Here is a 16,213-nt window from a genome sequence, read left to right as displayed (position 1 = left end):
AAAAAAAAACAACAAACCTAAAAGAAACCAGTCAATTTAGGACTTCCTTTGGTTTGCCAATACAAAAATACTGAACCAGTATTTGAAGTTATCTGCCCATCTCCCCCTTCTGTCTCTTTCTCTGCCTTTCCTCTCCTTCTCTCTCTCCTAATTTCTTTTTTGTCTTTTAATCTCATTATTTTATTGTTGTCAATGACCTGTTTGCAGCAACACAGTCAATTTTTTCCCATTTATTTATTCTTATTTTGTACAAATAATGTTTTTATACATTACTAAAATATTCTTGTTTAAGAGTAAACATAATACTCCCTCCCCCCCAAAAATATAGACCTGCATGAGTGATAAAGGGGAGAGAAAAAATTAAAATTAAAATAAAAAATAATAATAATTGTAGGTATGGCCAGGTGGCATAGTGGATGGAGCTCCGGCCCTGGAGCCAGGAGCACCCAAGCTCAAATCTGGCCCCATACACCGAACTATCACCTAGCTGTGTGACCCCATGCAAGCCACCCCAATCCCAGTGCTTTGCAAAAACCAGAAAAAAAAATACCCCAAATAAAATAAAACAGTAATAATAATAAGTAGGAGTGGCTGGGTGGTGGACAGAGCACCGGCCCTGGGACCAAGAGGCCCTGAGCCCACATACCATCCCTTAGGGCCAGCATCCCTCTGGCCCTATGGTCCCAGACAGGCTATCCAATCCTAGGCCCTTGCAAGAAATAAAAAAGAAAATGTGTTATATCTGACCACTCTCCCCTCATGGTTCATTTTCTCCTTCATCATTCACATCCCTCCCCCCCCTCACCTTCCCCTGTCCCCCTTCTCTCCTTCTTACTCCAGGTGTCTGTACTCCATTGAGTATATATGCTGTTTCCTCTCCTAGCCACCTCTGATGAGAGTGAAGAGTTCCTCATTCCCCCTTGCCTTCCCCCCTTCCATATCATTGCAATAGCTCACTGTAATAAAGAAAAATCTTATTATATGAAATATCTTAGCCTATTCCTCCTCTTTTTTCTTTCTCCCATTACATTTCCCTTTTATCTATTGACTCCATTTTTACACCACTTTATATCTTCAAATTCAGTTTTCTCCTGTGCTTCATCTATAAAAGCTCCTTCTACCTACTCTATTAAATGAGAAGGTTCATATGAGTATTATCAGTGTCATTTTTCTATACAGGAATACATGTAGTTCATCATCATTAGGTCCCTCATATTTTACCCTTCTCCTCCACTCTGTATGCTTCACCTGAGTCCTATATTTGGAGATCAAACCTTCTGTTCAGCTCTGGCCATTTCAACAGGAACATTTGAAATTCCCCTGGTTCATTGAAAGTCCATCTTTTTTCCCTGGATGAGGACATTCATTTTTTCTGGGTAGTTGATTCTCGGTTGCATTCTAAGCCCTTTTGCCTTCTGGAATATTATATTCCAAGCCCTAAGAACTTTTAATGTAGTTGCTGCTAAGTCCTGCATGCTGCAGCTCTACAATATTTGAATTATGTCCTTCTGGCTGCTTGTAATATTTTTTATTTGACTTGGGAGTTCTGGAATTTGACTGTAATATTTCTGAGGGTTGTTTTTTTTGGGGGGGTTTCTTTCTCGGGGAGATCGATGGATTCTCTCCATTTCTATTTTGCCCTCTGCTTCTAGAATATCAGGGCAATTTTCCTGTAATAATTCTTTGAAAATGATGTCAAAGCTCTTTTCCTGGTCATGACTTTCAGGTATTCCAATAATTTCTAAATTATCTTTTCTAAATCTGTTTTCCCTATCAGTTGCTTTTTCAATGTGATGTTTCACATTTTCTTCTAGTTTTTCATTCTTTTGGTTTTGAAGTATTGTGTCCTGATTTCTCATAAAATCAGCAATCTCCCTCAGTTCTATTCTTTGTTTGAAGGATTTGTTTTCCTCAGAGATCTTTCTTTATCTCTTTTTCCATCTGGCCAATTCTGCTTTTTAAAGCATTCTTCTCCTCAATAACTTTTTGAACTATTTTATCCATTTGATCTATGCTTGTTTTTAACATGTTATTTTCTTCAGCATTTTTTTAGGATCTCCTTGATTAAGCTGCTGGCTTCATTTTCATGTTTTTCCTGCATCTCTCTCATTTCTTTTCCCAATTTTTTTTCTATCTCCCTCACTTGATTTTCAAAGTCTATCATAGCCTGAGCCCAATTTATGTTTTTCTTGGAGTCTTTTGACGCAGGAGTTTATACTTCCTCATCTTCAGATTGAGTGTTTTGATCTTTCTTAGGCTCACAGGCAAAGTATTTCTCAATAGTGTTCCTCTTTTTTTCTCTGCTTACTCATTTCCCAGACTGAGCCTGGTTTTGAGGTGCTTCCTGAGCTTTTGAGTATTAGTGGGACACTCCCACAAGGATCTCCATGTGTGAGGCTCTGTCTTCCCTCCTGGTCTGTGAATGACCACAAGCACACCCCTCTGCCACAGGGCTGAGGTGGGGGGGGGGCTGCTGTTCTATGGGAGTCCTAGACTGCGATCAGGGTCTGAATATGGTCAGAACCCCAGAGTCCTGTTCCAGGGACAGGGGACAGACCTCGGAAGTCTTTCTCTGCTCCCCTCCCTAGGCTCAGTACTCATGCCCTGGGGGCTCCTGCTTACTGGCTCTGCCTGCTTCCGGTTCCTGGATCTGGGCTGCCAGGACCTAGCTGCTTACTGTGTGCCCTGAGGGCTGGGCTTCCCATGCTCGCTCTGGCAGAGGTGCCCCCACTGATCCCCCAAGTTGTACTTGGTGTTCCTCAGGGTGTAGGTCAGGAAACTCCCCTGCTGCTGTGAGCTGGGGCTGCCAGTGCCCTGGGGCTGCCAGTGCCCTGGGGCTGCCAGTCTGCCTGCGGGATGCTGAAGTTCCTTTGCTTTGGTGGGCTACCCTTCCAACGGGGGTGGGGTGGGGGGGTGGTGCGGTGCAGAGCCTTTCTGCTATTTTCCAAGTTACCTTGGGTTGGAGAACTGCCTCACTGAATCCCTTTGTGGGTTCTGTCTCTTGAAATTGTAGTTAGAGTTCTTAGTTTATAAGTTTTAAGAGAGAGCATCTAAGAGACGATCCTTTCTTGTTGCCATCTTGACTCCATCCCTAAAGTCAATTTTTTTTATAGTGATTGGTACTGAGAGCTGAAAATATTCAGTGTGACTGTAGGTCATTTTAATTGCTAGCAATAGTTACAAAATAAAAACATTTCTGCAGAATAATTTTATGAGTTTTTTTTTCAGGGCAAACTTGATTTGATTGTCCTCATCTAAACCTTTCATGAGGAACATTAAATTCAACACTCATAGGTCTATTATTTTCTTGGTTGGAGCTTAAAGTTAGATTAAAGTTCAACTATACTTGAGATCATCTTTGTGGACTGTTGTGCCTGAAAAATTTCATCATCTAGGGACCAGCTTTGGTGAGGAGCTGCTCCTGTTTTTTCAGATTCATTGATACCAGCCAGGAGCTGCTAAAGTTTGTGCCTTGGGGGCATAGCTTTTGAGGACATGGGTAATGCTGTGGTATGGCAGGAGACTTAGTAATAATAATAATAATAATAATAGTAATATAATAATAGTGATAATGATAATGATGATGATGATGATAATAATAATAATGATAACTGACATTTCCAAAGCACTTAATTGTTTACCTAGCACTGTGGTGAGTGCTTTACAATTATTTTCTCCTTTGATTCTCATAACAGATGCTGTCAAATTAAAAGTTGAGGAAACTGAATCAAATATATATAACACAGCTAACATGTCGAGCTAAATTTGATACAGGCCTGGTAGTTTATCCACTGTGCTGCCTACCTGCTCTATTACCTGTGAAATACTTGATTGCATAATGGATAAAAAAAAAGTGAAATAGTGAAATCAAGAGACTAATTTTGGTTCATGTTTCTTACAATTAGAGCTGTCCAAAAGTGAAATAGACTGCTTCCCTTAGTAGCAGCTTTCTGTGCTGTGGTAGTCTTTACATTACCACCTCAATTGTCAGGTGCTCTGGATATATGTGTGTGTGTGTGTGTGTGTGTGTGTGTGTGTGTGTGTTTGTGTGTGATATAAATTTAGGTACATAATAAATGATTTTTGAGGTCCTCTTCAGCTATGAGATTCTGTAAACTATATAGACACTATGTAGTTCAACCAGAGTTCAGCTTTGTAGAAAATTCACTCATGTGTAACCATTAATGAAAAGTATACTCTTTTAAAACTTTATAATAACCTTTCCTTCTTAATTTTCCATAACTCTTAAGTCTGCACTTAATAATAGCTAACATTTTCATACACCTGTAATGTTTATAAAGTACTTTGTGCCTTTTACTTATCCCTGTGAGTTAAGTATTACAGGTAATATTTCTGTGTTGCGGATGAAGAAACTGAGGAACGGTTAAATGACTTACCTATGGTTTCACAGTTGGTGTGAGAGGTAGAATTTAATCAAGGTGTCTTGATTAAAACAATTAATACCCTAACTAAATAAACATGTGTTAATATTCCCATTAAATTCCCAAATGAATTTCTGTGGATTTATTTCAGACCTTTCAATTCTTTTGGATGGGTCCCTGAAATAGAGGTTGGGAGAAAAAAAGAAAAGTAGTATGTATTTCATGGGAGAAAGAACTCATTTCCTTTCCCCTTTTATATAGCATTTTCTGCTTTTCCACCATCTGTTAATTTTAGAATTCTATTAAAAAAACACTATCACTTCTGTCTAGCACAATTTGGACTGAATTCCATCTGTTTTATGCCCAGAATTCCAGTGTCTTTGAGGTATAGATTTTTCTCTCATTATATTGAGTTAGTGTCAGACTTAGATGACTGTGATTTCTAGATCTAGATTTCCTCCTCCTTTTATATCTGGAGTTAGCTGTAGTTGTTTCTTTTCCCCTATTTTTAGAGTTTATTTACTGAGATTGTTAAAGTAGATTTCAGATTTTCAAAATGTTGTAGAACAGTGTAACTGAAAGAAAATAGTTAGAAGATCCATATTCTATTTGTACCTATATATTTTTTATTGGTTGTATGACCCTAACCAAGTCTTGTTAACCTTGTGGTCCTTACTGTGCCCTTCAGTAAAATGGGGATAATTCCACCCTTTTTGTGAAACTTCAGTGAGATAATAGATGTAAAAGTACTTTGTAAGCCATAAAGAGCTATACAAGTATTAGTTAATATATTTGTATCACCTTCTTTAGAAACTTGGCATTGCTATTTTTCTTTTCACTTTATAACAAGCTTTAATGTTTAAATGCTAGGGTTTTTTTTTTTTTTTTACAAAATTAATATTTGTCTGTTAATTATTTCACTAATTCTTTCTTGTATGGCTAGATCCCACCCAAAGTCATTTGTTGATTCTATTGCATCCTTGTAACATGATGTTAATTAGACTTTACTCAGTAAGCATTTATTAAGCACCTTATATTTTCCAGATACTGATTTTAGAACTGAGAACACAAAACTGAAGTAAAAGATAGTCCCCACCTTAAGGAGCTCACAGTCTAATGAATTATTGTTAGAGGACAGTCCCATGGAAACGTTATTAGAAAGAGTAGGTATGGAAGGGGAGAATAACATATTGGGGGAGAGTTAGCAAGAAAGGGGCAATTATTCTATTGCTTGATTAGAGGAATAATAGCATGGACATGGATTCCAGCAATGATTTGATAAAATCTCCCGTAACATTATTTGTGGATTATAATAGAATTAGGTATATTGAGAATCAGTTACATAACCACACCAAAAATGTGTTATGGATCGGAAGGTCCCAGAGATCTTAGGAATCTCTCCTTATTCTAGTTAACATTCTCATTCATTCATTCACCAAATATTTATGAAGTGATTGCTAGTTGCTAGATAAAAGCTCAGATAGCATATTTTTCAAGTTTGTTGTTCCCAGGAAACTGGTTGATAAGCTATTGGATGACAGATTGAAATCTAAAAAAGATCTGAACAGATTGGAATGATAGAATTAGTTTAATAATATAAAATAAAATAGAGGTGAATTTACAGTTAGGCACTTTAGTTAAAAATTAATTTGCGGGTGGCTAGGTGGTGCAGTGGATAGAGCACTGGCCCTTGAGTCAGGTGAACCTGAGTTCAAACCCGGCCTCAGATGCTTAATAATTACCTAACTGTGTGGCCTTGGGCAAACCACTTTACCCCATTTGCCTTGCAAAAAACTAAAAATAAAAAAAATAATTTGCACATTGAAGTGCTGGGTAGAGGTGCCTAGATGTTTTTTCATATAAAAAGACAGTTTTAGGGTACTCAATAAAGCTTAGTAATATTGTATAGAAACCAATGGTTTTCTGAGTTGATCTTAGGTTGCATTTGTTGCAGTCTGGTATTTTGAAAACAGAGGTAGTTAGTCTCATTATACTCTGCTTTGGACAGACCACATATGGGATAAATTTTCCAGTTTGATTACTACATTTTATAAAAGACCAGAAAAAGCTGGAGATTAAGTCAAATTGGGTAACTAATTGTTAAAGGACCAGAAGTTGTTTGTGGATCAATTGAAAGTATTGACTTTATCTTGGTGAGAAGGGGACAGGTTCTTTCTTTTCAAATATTTAAAGAGTCATAATATAGAAAAGGAATTAGTTGTTCTCCTTGAAGTCTTTTCCAGTCTTCCCAGCTGCTAGTGCCTTTTCCCACAGTTCTCTTTTGCCCATTTTTAGATATAACATTTTGATATGTACATACTATTTTCTGATAGAATATAAACTCTTTGAGGGCAGATTTTTTCTCACTTGACTTTGTATACTAGTGCCTAGCACAGAATCTGGGTTTGATAAATGCTTATTGATTGATTGTTTGGATTAGCAAATGACCAATACTTAAAAGCTATAGGATTTTATCTTTAAGTAAGAATGTCCTAATTGTAGTCGAAGAAGAGAATGAACTGCCCTAGAAATTTGTATGTTTACTAAGGGCCCTTTTGAGGTATAGGTTTTTGATTCTAAGGGGGGTGGGGTTGAGTGTGAGAAGGATAATGAGCTACCATTCAGAGTAATATTGCAGTGGGTTTAGTTTTAGTGTCTTAATGAAGATAATATTTATATATAATGTGTCATATGTCATAGGAATATGCTCATAAATCTTTTTATCTTATCTTTTCCTTCTGTGCCTACATGTATTTAAAATAGTGTATTATACTAGTTTGATTCTTTTTTATTGAGCATTTCCTCAGGACCTAATATTTGGGGATAGAGATTAGATCCTATGTGATTTCATTGGCACAGATAGAATTTTTTGGGGAAAATCTTTTCCACCAGTGTAAACTAGCCCATATTCTCCAGTTTATAATCTTAGAGAACACTGGATCACTGAGAGGTTTGATGATTTTACCTGGGGTCCCATAGCTAATGTGTCAGAGATGGGATTTGAACTTTTCCTGTCCTCTAGGCTAATTCTCTGTCCACTATGCTTGGCTGCCTCTGTCTGATAGTTATTCCTGATAAAATCCTTCGTAAAACTTTATGAGGCTTTGCTTTTATCTTATTCCTGTAGGATTTAGCTGGTACTATATTTTGTCATTCCCTTCCATTTTCTACTCTAAACAACCACAGTTCATTTAATTTTTTCTCTAGGACTAATATTTTTCTTGCTCTAATAATTTTTGTGCTTCTCTACACTTTAGAATTTTTGAATCTTAAAAAAAACAAAACAAAAAATATTCAACACCAACACTGAGTATATTTAGTCAGTGTTGAGAGATACTACCTTATAGGTTGTGTTGAGGTTTGGTAATCAGTATTTATCTGTACACCAGGTATAGGATATTTAGTGAACTAGACCAGAAGTTAGGAAACCAAATTCTGTCAATATTGGGCATTGCCTCAAACAAACTGAACCCTGGGAAAGACCTTAGTTTAAAAAGACCAAGTTTTCTCACTGCATCTGGGTCTATTTGGCAGTTGTCTTGCCACAGGAGTCTGATAACTGGAAGACCGAGTGAGGCATATCTCTGCCCCACTTAAATTCAATTCAATTGTAAGTCAAGACCATCACCCTGTTGATGTCATTGGTTCTTTTTCAGAATGAAGGACCAACAATAACTATAGATTATAGAGACCTTGGTTTCTTTCTCTGTAAAGTAAATGGAGGTGGATTAGATCAAAGACATTCATCTTGAAGCTAACCTGCTGCCTTGAGGCAAAATAAGACACAAACCCTATTGAAATGTAATTGGGAAATATTTATGAAAATTTAAAAAATTACAACAACATTAATAATGTTAATATGTGATTTTTTTATATGGTTAATATTTGGCAGCAGGGGTCCTCATGTAGGAATTAGTGACACCTGTTTCTATTTGTTTGCCAATACTGGGCTAAGATGATCTTGAAAGTCCCTTTAGTGCTAAAATCCTTTTCTTTCTCCTGTATTTCAGGGTATTCTTCTTAGTGTTATCTATACATAGTCTTAGCATTTCAGCCAGTTGACCCACCAGGGGAACCATATGAATGAATGATTCCCTTAGATGGTACTATTTTTCTGCTCACCATCCCAGAGATAGGCATACCATTTTCATGGTTCTTTCTCTTTCTCTGTTCGTTATCTTTTATCTCTATTTTAGTGACTGTCATTTTATCTCAGCTTCTACTTTGTTTCATCTCTGTCCTTGGTGTTCTCCTACCTGATTCTTTTCTCTTTCCTTTCCCTTCACCTATGCTTTTGGCCATCCCTGATTTAGCCCTTTAAAGTCAGCTCTCAGGACTAAATAGGTACTTGCCCTTGAGTATGCTATTGAATGACATTGGAAGCCATATACGTTGAGACAGATTTTCTTTATTGCTTATACAATGACCTATCACTGTATTACTGAATGAAACTAAATTGACCTGTCATGATTTTGTTTATTTTGGTTATTATCCTTCCATAGATTGAACTGTTCTAGGTAATTTTCTCAGGGCTTTTTTGTAGTATCTGCCTAGATATTGAAGTTAAAATAATCATTGACTGATTTTTAATTTACCAGTCTCTCTCTATTTAAAAAAGAGGCACTCCATTTTGTTCTTTGATAGTATTAAGTAACTCCTGTCTTTATAGAATTCTCTAGAATACAGTTGTTTGTTTAACTTTGTTTGACTTATGGACCATTTGGAATAGGCAAAAGACTCTATGGAACATTTCTTTCATCATTCTTGAAGAAAAACCTTCAGTTGCTCTTCAATAAAAACTTCTTGTCCACTACTTCCAAAGTCCTGGACATAACAATTACACATCCTAGGCCACGCTTGAAAATTGCACTCCCTAAATTTCTGTCCACCGTTGATTTGACATAACAAAATAAATACCAAGGTGCCTTGGAGAGTAGGATTTTATTTTGGCAATAAAAATATAAGTATTTATTAAAAGGAATATTAAAATATTCCCCATCAAGCTTATCTACCCTTGTGTTCGCGTTAGGCTATTGCTGGTGTTCACATCATAAAAGTTGATAGGAGGAATTGAGTTGCTTTGAGACATTTGTAGGACAGTGCCTGTATTTTATTCAATATTGTTAATTTGTGCTAAAAAGAAAAGTTCTGTTTGTCATATAAGAGACATGAATAATTTAAAATAAGACCTGCTGTTGTGGATCATCAAAGTTCCTAGGACAGTAGAGAAATACTACTTCAAAAGATTAGCTAATGACCTTCCAAGTAGCATTTTAAAATTTAAGTACCAGAAGAGCATGCCATTGTTGTCTCTGTCAAGTTTTTTAAAAAAAGCTAAGAAACCTACCCTTTCCTTCTCCACTGTCAACTCTTCTCTTTTTCCCTCCCTCCATTTTTCAGAATTTTCCAATAAGGTCATTTGTCAGGATCCAAAGAATTTGGGAACAGGAAGATAAGATTATAATTAGAATAAACTAGAGTTCCTACTAAGTTGGACCAGATTACCTGGGTACCACAGCCAAAGGGTGAAATGGGAAATGGCATGTGTGGGAATGATTTAGAAGCTGGAAAAAGGCATTCTAGGATAAAAACACTTCAAAGAGGTTTTCTTATGGCTTCCCTGCCCATGACAACATTCTTTTATGGTGGAGATAGGCTAGTCATGAATACCTCTTCCATTGAACTTGCCATGGGGTCCAGTAATCTTCCCTAATGTAGAATGGCATTTCATCCTCTTACCATCAGTGGATCTTTTCATGCTTAAACCTGAAATACCAAATTTATAAAATCACAAAGGAAAAAAATTGCAATGAATAAATAGCCTTTTTTGTTTCATTGTCACGTGTGATTGTGACCTTTCCTTCCTCAATGAAGTGGTATGTGCATGTGTGCTAAAATTTTCTTTGATCCTCTTTTATTTTATATGACTGAAAAATTTAAATATTTTGCTGTTAATCTTCTGTTAAATGTTTATATGAAGTTGGCAAAATTGTGAGGAAACTTCTGTAAAATTCGGCCACTGACTGCATGTCTTTGGTATTGAGAACTACAAAAATAGGATAAAGCACATTGATTTTGTCATTATTTTAAGGGCATTTAAGTTAATTATTGTAAATTTCTTACCTCCATTAATGAATTTCATGTATATCAATAGGGATGAAAACCTTTTCTGAATTACTGTTAATTCATTTGGTCTGATGATAAAGCATTATTTTAAAGCCACTAAAATTTGTAAAAGATTTTAAAATTTCTGACAGATATGATTAAAGTTAGTGATATTTGTGAATCTGCTTTTAATAATAATGCTGATGGTAAACAAAAAAAGTATAAATCTGCTAATTCTTTTCCTTCCTTTTTACAGGTGCTCTTACTACTAATGGCATAAATGCAGATACCAGTACAGAAATAGGACGTGCCAAGAACTGTCTTAGCCCTGAAGACATCATTGATAAATATAAAGAAGCAATTTCTTATTATAGCAAGGTGAATTCATGTAATACAAAATTTTTCATTTAATCATACTATTTCAGTCAGAAACTTTGACTTAACATGGTATGATAGTATATTCCTACTTTAAAAAAGTTGTCTTAACTTTGGTTTTATATTATATTTGTGTATCAGTCACTTGAATTTAAACATTTATTAATTTTCAGATCACAGTTTACTTCATTCAGTGTCTTATTTCACACTTAGAATCTTTGCAAATTAGGCAACAGTTGGTATTATCTATATTGCAAGTTTCTTGAGAGCATGTCTTATCTATACTTTGTATTCCTTAGTATCTAGCTTACACTGGTGATTAATAAACATTTGCTGGTGCTGTTAAATATATTTCGCAGATGAGGAAACTTCAACAGATAACTTAGGCTACTTTTCAAAGTGTGAGAGAACTGGGATTGGAATCCATGTCTCTCAATGTTTAGTACTGTATTCTTAATAATATATTAGGGCAATATGTGGAAAAACCAAAATAAAATAAGATACCTGCTATTAAATAATAAGACTGCTGTCAAGAAGTATTTGAAAACTGTATTTTGAATGACCCTGGGGTTCCATATAGTTTGACTAGGGTTTCTATGGAAATTTCAATTATTAAAAATTTTTTCCTAACATTTCAGAAGTTTCATGATTTTTTTGGTGCATATGTTCCTTTAAAAACTTTCCCTTTACTGATGTACATTATAGACCCTTCCTTACCTACTTAGATAGTAGTCAACCTACTGACTTTATTTGCACTTAACTTGACTGGTCCTTGGACAACAGATTTGCCATTTAGACCTTTCCAGTGTCATTGGAGGACTTGAGTGAGTTTCAGCTTCATTGATATAGTCCTGAAAAATCAATGTCATCTCTATGTTATAATTTGCTTCAGAGGAAGCATTTAGCAGAAGTCTCTTCTACCTGTGAGATTCTTTGATTTTCTAATATTACTCAAATGAGTTGTAGCTTTTAGTTTCAAAAGTAATTTGACCTTGGCCTCTAATCCTGGGTTCTTCTAGATTGCAATTTTCTGATATCTTGACCTAGTTTTGACAAATGTCTTTTTGTCTTTGCTTGTATAATTTTTATGTGATCAGTTGATAACAAGAAAGGGGTGGTGAGGAGGAAAGGAAGCACAACTGACTTATATTCTCACTTTCATAGAAGCCATCTTATGCGCTTTGAAGGAAAATTACATCCATTAATATTTGTGATATTATTCTAACCAAGCATTTTGAAATTGAATTATTAAATTACCACATAATAATTGATAGACTTTTGGTTTGTATGTTGTTAGCCATTTAACTGTAAATAGTAAGATTTTTTTATGATACTTTTTAATAAGTTGTATAAAAATACAAATTATATACATATTAAATATATTGAAGAAGGTGGGATTTTGTGCAGACTTAACCTTTATAGGACTCATCACAAAAATTTTCTGGGTTTTATACATTATTTAAGCAATTGAATAGGAAAGGCGACCTAATTCTATCTTTACTTTATAACTTGTGAATGGCTTAGCTACATTTTAAAATAGCCCTGTCTTGCAGACTTATTCATTGATAGGTATATAGTTTTTATTTATTTATTTGGATCCATACCTGTGATTTCTTCATTGTAAAAAATGCCTAATGAGGAAACACTCTCCACCAATGAAGTCCAAAATTGTTCTGTAGTTGATAATCTTAGAAAGTTTGCCCAGGGCACTGTAACATTGTAATTTGCAAATTATCAGAATCTTGAACCCAAATCTACCCAATCGAAGACTTACCCTCCACCCATTCATCACACAGCTAAGCAAGTATTAAGTTTCTGTCTGAGGCTAGATTTGAACTCAGGTCCTCCTGACTCCGGGGCTGGTGCTCTGTTCACTGTGCCACCTTGCTGCCCTGTTAAGTACTTGTTTTTAATAAGTTACCTTGGACAAGTTGCTACATGTTTCTGAACCTCATTTTCCTTGTAGGGAAAATGCAGGTGATACTTGCTATAAGACAGAGCCAGGATAGGAGTCCAGACTTCTGACTGGTGTTCTCTTCTCTTCTGCCTTATTTATGGAAACAATACTGAAATCAGGAGATTTGATGTGTCAGGAGAATCTGGGGGTGAATTCTACCTTTGACACTTCCTAGCAGGGTAACTGAACAAGAGAACTTTTGAGTCTTAGTTTTCTTACTTATAATGGGTTGTGAAATCTCTACCCTTCTCTTAGGGTAGGAGGAAGGTACTTTTCACACCTCCAAGTGCAGTGAAAATGTGAGTGATGATGATAATGATATTTTGAACAGTTGATTAATCTTCCATTCTTCAAGTGTAATAACTCAGTTTAGGCTGATCAAAGAGAATTGGCATGTCTTATTGAGCAGAACTGGTGATTTTAAAGTCTAAAAGGTCAGAAGCTTCTTTTACTTATTAGAATTTTCTTAAGTTTCTCTCTCATATCCTTCAGTATAAGAATGCTGGTGTAATTGAGCTGGAAGCTTGTGTCAAAGCAGTTAGAGTTCTTGCAATTCAGAAAAGGAGCATGGAAGCATCAGAATTTCTTCAGAATGCTGTTTATATCAACCTTCGCCAGGTAAGGATGTAATGGTATCTGTGATCTTTAATTGCTAATAAACTGTTTACAAATAAAATGATTTCAAGGCTAAGTGAATGGACTCGGACAAAAATGGAGTGGTATTGATACTCTAACCATACTGCAAATACTGATGCACTTTGGGTTCATTGTTGTCTATCAGGATTTGATTTGACCTAATTAAATTAAAGTGATAATAAAAAAATGAAGCCATCAATTGTTTGACAAAATTTAAAATGTTTAATTCAGCATGACTTGAAATTTACAATATTTAAAAAAAATTTTTCTTTACTGTTGCTTTTTTATACCAGAACTATTTCCTTTTTATTCTCCTTCACCTAATTTTAATCAGTCCTTGTAAGAAAGAAAAAAAAACAATTGAGCAAAACTGAATTGATTGAATCTGACAGCATGTATGGCATCCTTTTCCTGTATTCCCTTACTTCCTTCCAAGAAGAGTATGCTGTGTTTCATCATAATGTCATTGACCAAAATTGATGATTGAAATAAATCTGAGTTTGGTTGCCTTTTAGTGTTGTTTACCTTTTTATTATATTAATCATTACACATATGGTTATCTTTATTTTCTTACTTTAATTTTAATCAGCTATATATATTTTTGTGAATAGGGATATTATAGTGCATCATATTCCTTTACCATGTTTTTTAGCCTTTCCCCAATCAATTGATGCCTACTTTGTTTTAAAATCCCTTTTAAGCTAAAAAAAATCTTTATGAAAATTTGTGTTTCATTTCTATTTCTATGTTTCCATTTCTGTTCAGTTGTTTTCATTTGTGCCTAACTCCACAATCTCATTTTCAGTTTTCTTGACAAAGGTATTGGAGTAGTTTCCCATTTCATTCTCCAACTCACATTCCAGAATCAGGCAAAAAGGGTTAAGTGACTTGTCCACAATCACTCAACTAGTAAATTTGAGGCCTGATTTGCATTCTGGATAATGAGTTTTCCTGATACCAGGGCAGCCACTTTATCCGCTGTGCCACTTAGCTGCCCTCTTTCTATAAGATACCTTTTTTCTCTTTTTGACCTCTTTGCTTCATAAGTTCAGTTAGAGGAATTGCCATAGAATAGGAATTCTTCAGTGGTTTTTTTTTTCATGCTTAATTCCAAGGTTTCTTCCAGAGAGGTTAGAAATGATGCAAAATACAAATAATACAGTGATGAGTGGGTCTATTATGTTTTTAGTACTTAATTTCTAGAATTCAAAATTTTATTCATTCTTTCAAAGTGCAGTTTGAGTAGTTGAAGGAAAAATAGGGTCTTGTTTAATGAAATTTTCTGTAGTTGATTGATAATCATCTTAACTTCAGAATAAAAAGACACTGAACTTGTTTATAGATTAAAAAAAGAAGAGAGGTTCAGTGGTTAGCTCAATCATAACTAGAATGCAAATTTCCTTCCTGTTGGAGCATTTGAGATTGTCAGCAAAGATAAAGTCTGATATTTAAACTCTGATATAAAGTATCATGATTACTTTCAAGAAAGCATTTTGATTTTGTTTCTGATATTGGAAAGTTAGGGTACTACACTGGAAAGAGCTTGGAACTTGACTTTAAAAAACTTTGGCTTATCTTATTTCCAACATTTAATTCAGATATAATTTAATAAGGATTATAGTCTTATATACGAGTTAAAAAATCAGCTGTTCAAATAGAGGTTGAGGTAGACATGACTAGATAATGGTTAATATTAAGAATACTGGGAAATTGATTATGGTTTAGACAAAGGCAAGATTGGTCAACAAAGTGAAGAGTAGCAGCCAAAAATCTGGTTTGATTTAATTTTAGCAATCATAGAGGCATAGTAAGTGTCCAGAATAAGGTCAGTGGTAAACCCATTGTTCTCTGCTCTAGTCAGATCTCATGGAATTAATTCAATGTTGGGTAGTGGATTTTAGAAAGGATATTGTGAGCTGGAGCACATTGAGAAAAGGGCAAGATGGTGAGGAGGTTAGAGGTTAACCCCATAGAAGGATACAATATTCATTTGAAAAATTTGTGATAGGAACTAGGGATGTTTAGTTTAGAGGAGGAAAGACTTTGGGCAAACATGCTGTGTCTATTAAAATATTTGAAAAATAATTAGACTTGCTTTGTTTGAAGCAAGATGGCAGTACCAGGAACAGTTTGTAGAAGTTGCAGATGGGCAGATTTTGAGTAACAAGAGTAATGACTTCCTGACAATTAGTATTATACAAAATTAGTATTAGCTACAGCAGTAATAATAACTTCTCACATGTATTTATTTATTTATTTTTATTTATTTAAGGCAATGGGGTTAAGTGACTTGCCAAAGGTCACACAGCTAGGCAAGTAAGTATCTGAGGCCAGATTTGAACTCAGGTCCTCCTGACTCCAGGATTGGTGTTCTTTCCACTGCACCATGTAAACTGCTCCCAACTTTTCACATTTATATAGCCCTTTATTTAAAGTTTTGCTAAGGAGTTCCCATCACTCAAGGTCTTCCAACAGAGCTTTGAGATGTTGAATAGATACCTCCTTAGACAGTGCTTTGACTGGATGATCTCTGAAGTCCTTTCTGTCTCTGAGCATCTGTGATTCTATAATTCATTCTTCTTTTAAGGCCCCCATGGGGTAAAACTGAATTTACCAATGACTTGTCAACAATCATTTCTTTTTTTTTTTTCTTTTTGCAAGGCATTGGGATTCAGTGACTTCCTCAAGGTCACAGAGCTAGGTAATTATTAAGTGTCTGAGGACAGATTTGAATTCAGGTACTCCTGAGTACTCCAGG

General features: G+C 35.3%; 1 protein-coding gene across 2 annotated transcripts in view; it reads left to right on the top strand.

Moving 5' to 3' along the window:
• TRAPPC9 (trafficking protein particle complex subunit 9) overlaps positions 1-16,213 on the top strand; it is a 1,041,075-nt gene that overhangs the window by 46,818 nt on the left and 978,044 nt on the right. For both annotated transcript variants that reach the window (XM_074202721.1, XM_074202720.1), the window contains exons 6-7: positions 10,744-10,865; positions 13,312-13,437. In XM_074202721.1, the coding sequence (XP_074058822.1) occupies positions 10,744-10,865; positions 13,312-13,437 (248 nt within the window). The remainder of the gene's footprint in view (positions 1-10,743; positions 10,866-13,311; positions 13,438-16,213) is intronic.

Source organism: Macrotis lagotis, chromosome X, assembly GCF_037893015.1.
Source record: "Macrotis lagotis isolate mMagLag1 chromosome X, bilby.v1.9.chrom.fasta, whole genome shotgun sequence".
NCBI classification, from domain to species: Eukaryota; Metazoa; Chordata; class Mammalia; order Peramelemorphia; family Peramelidae; genus Macrotis; species Macrotis lagotis.
The sequence above is the reverse complement of the archived record's forward strand: the minus strand, read 5'-3'. Positions and strand labels throughout refer to the sequence as shown.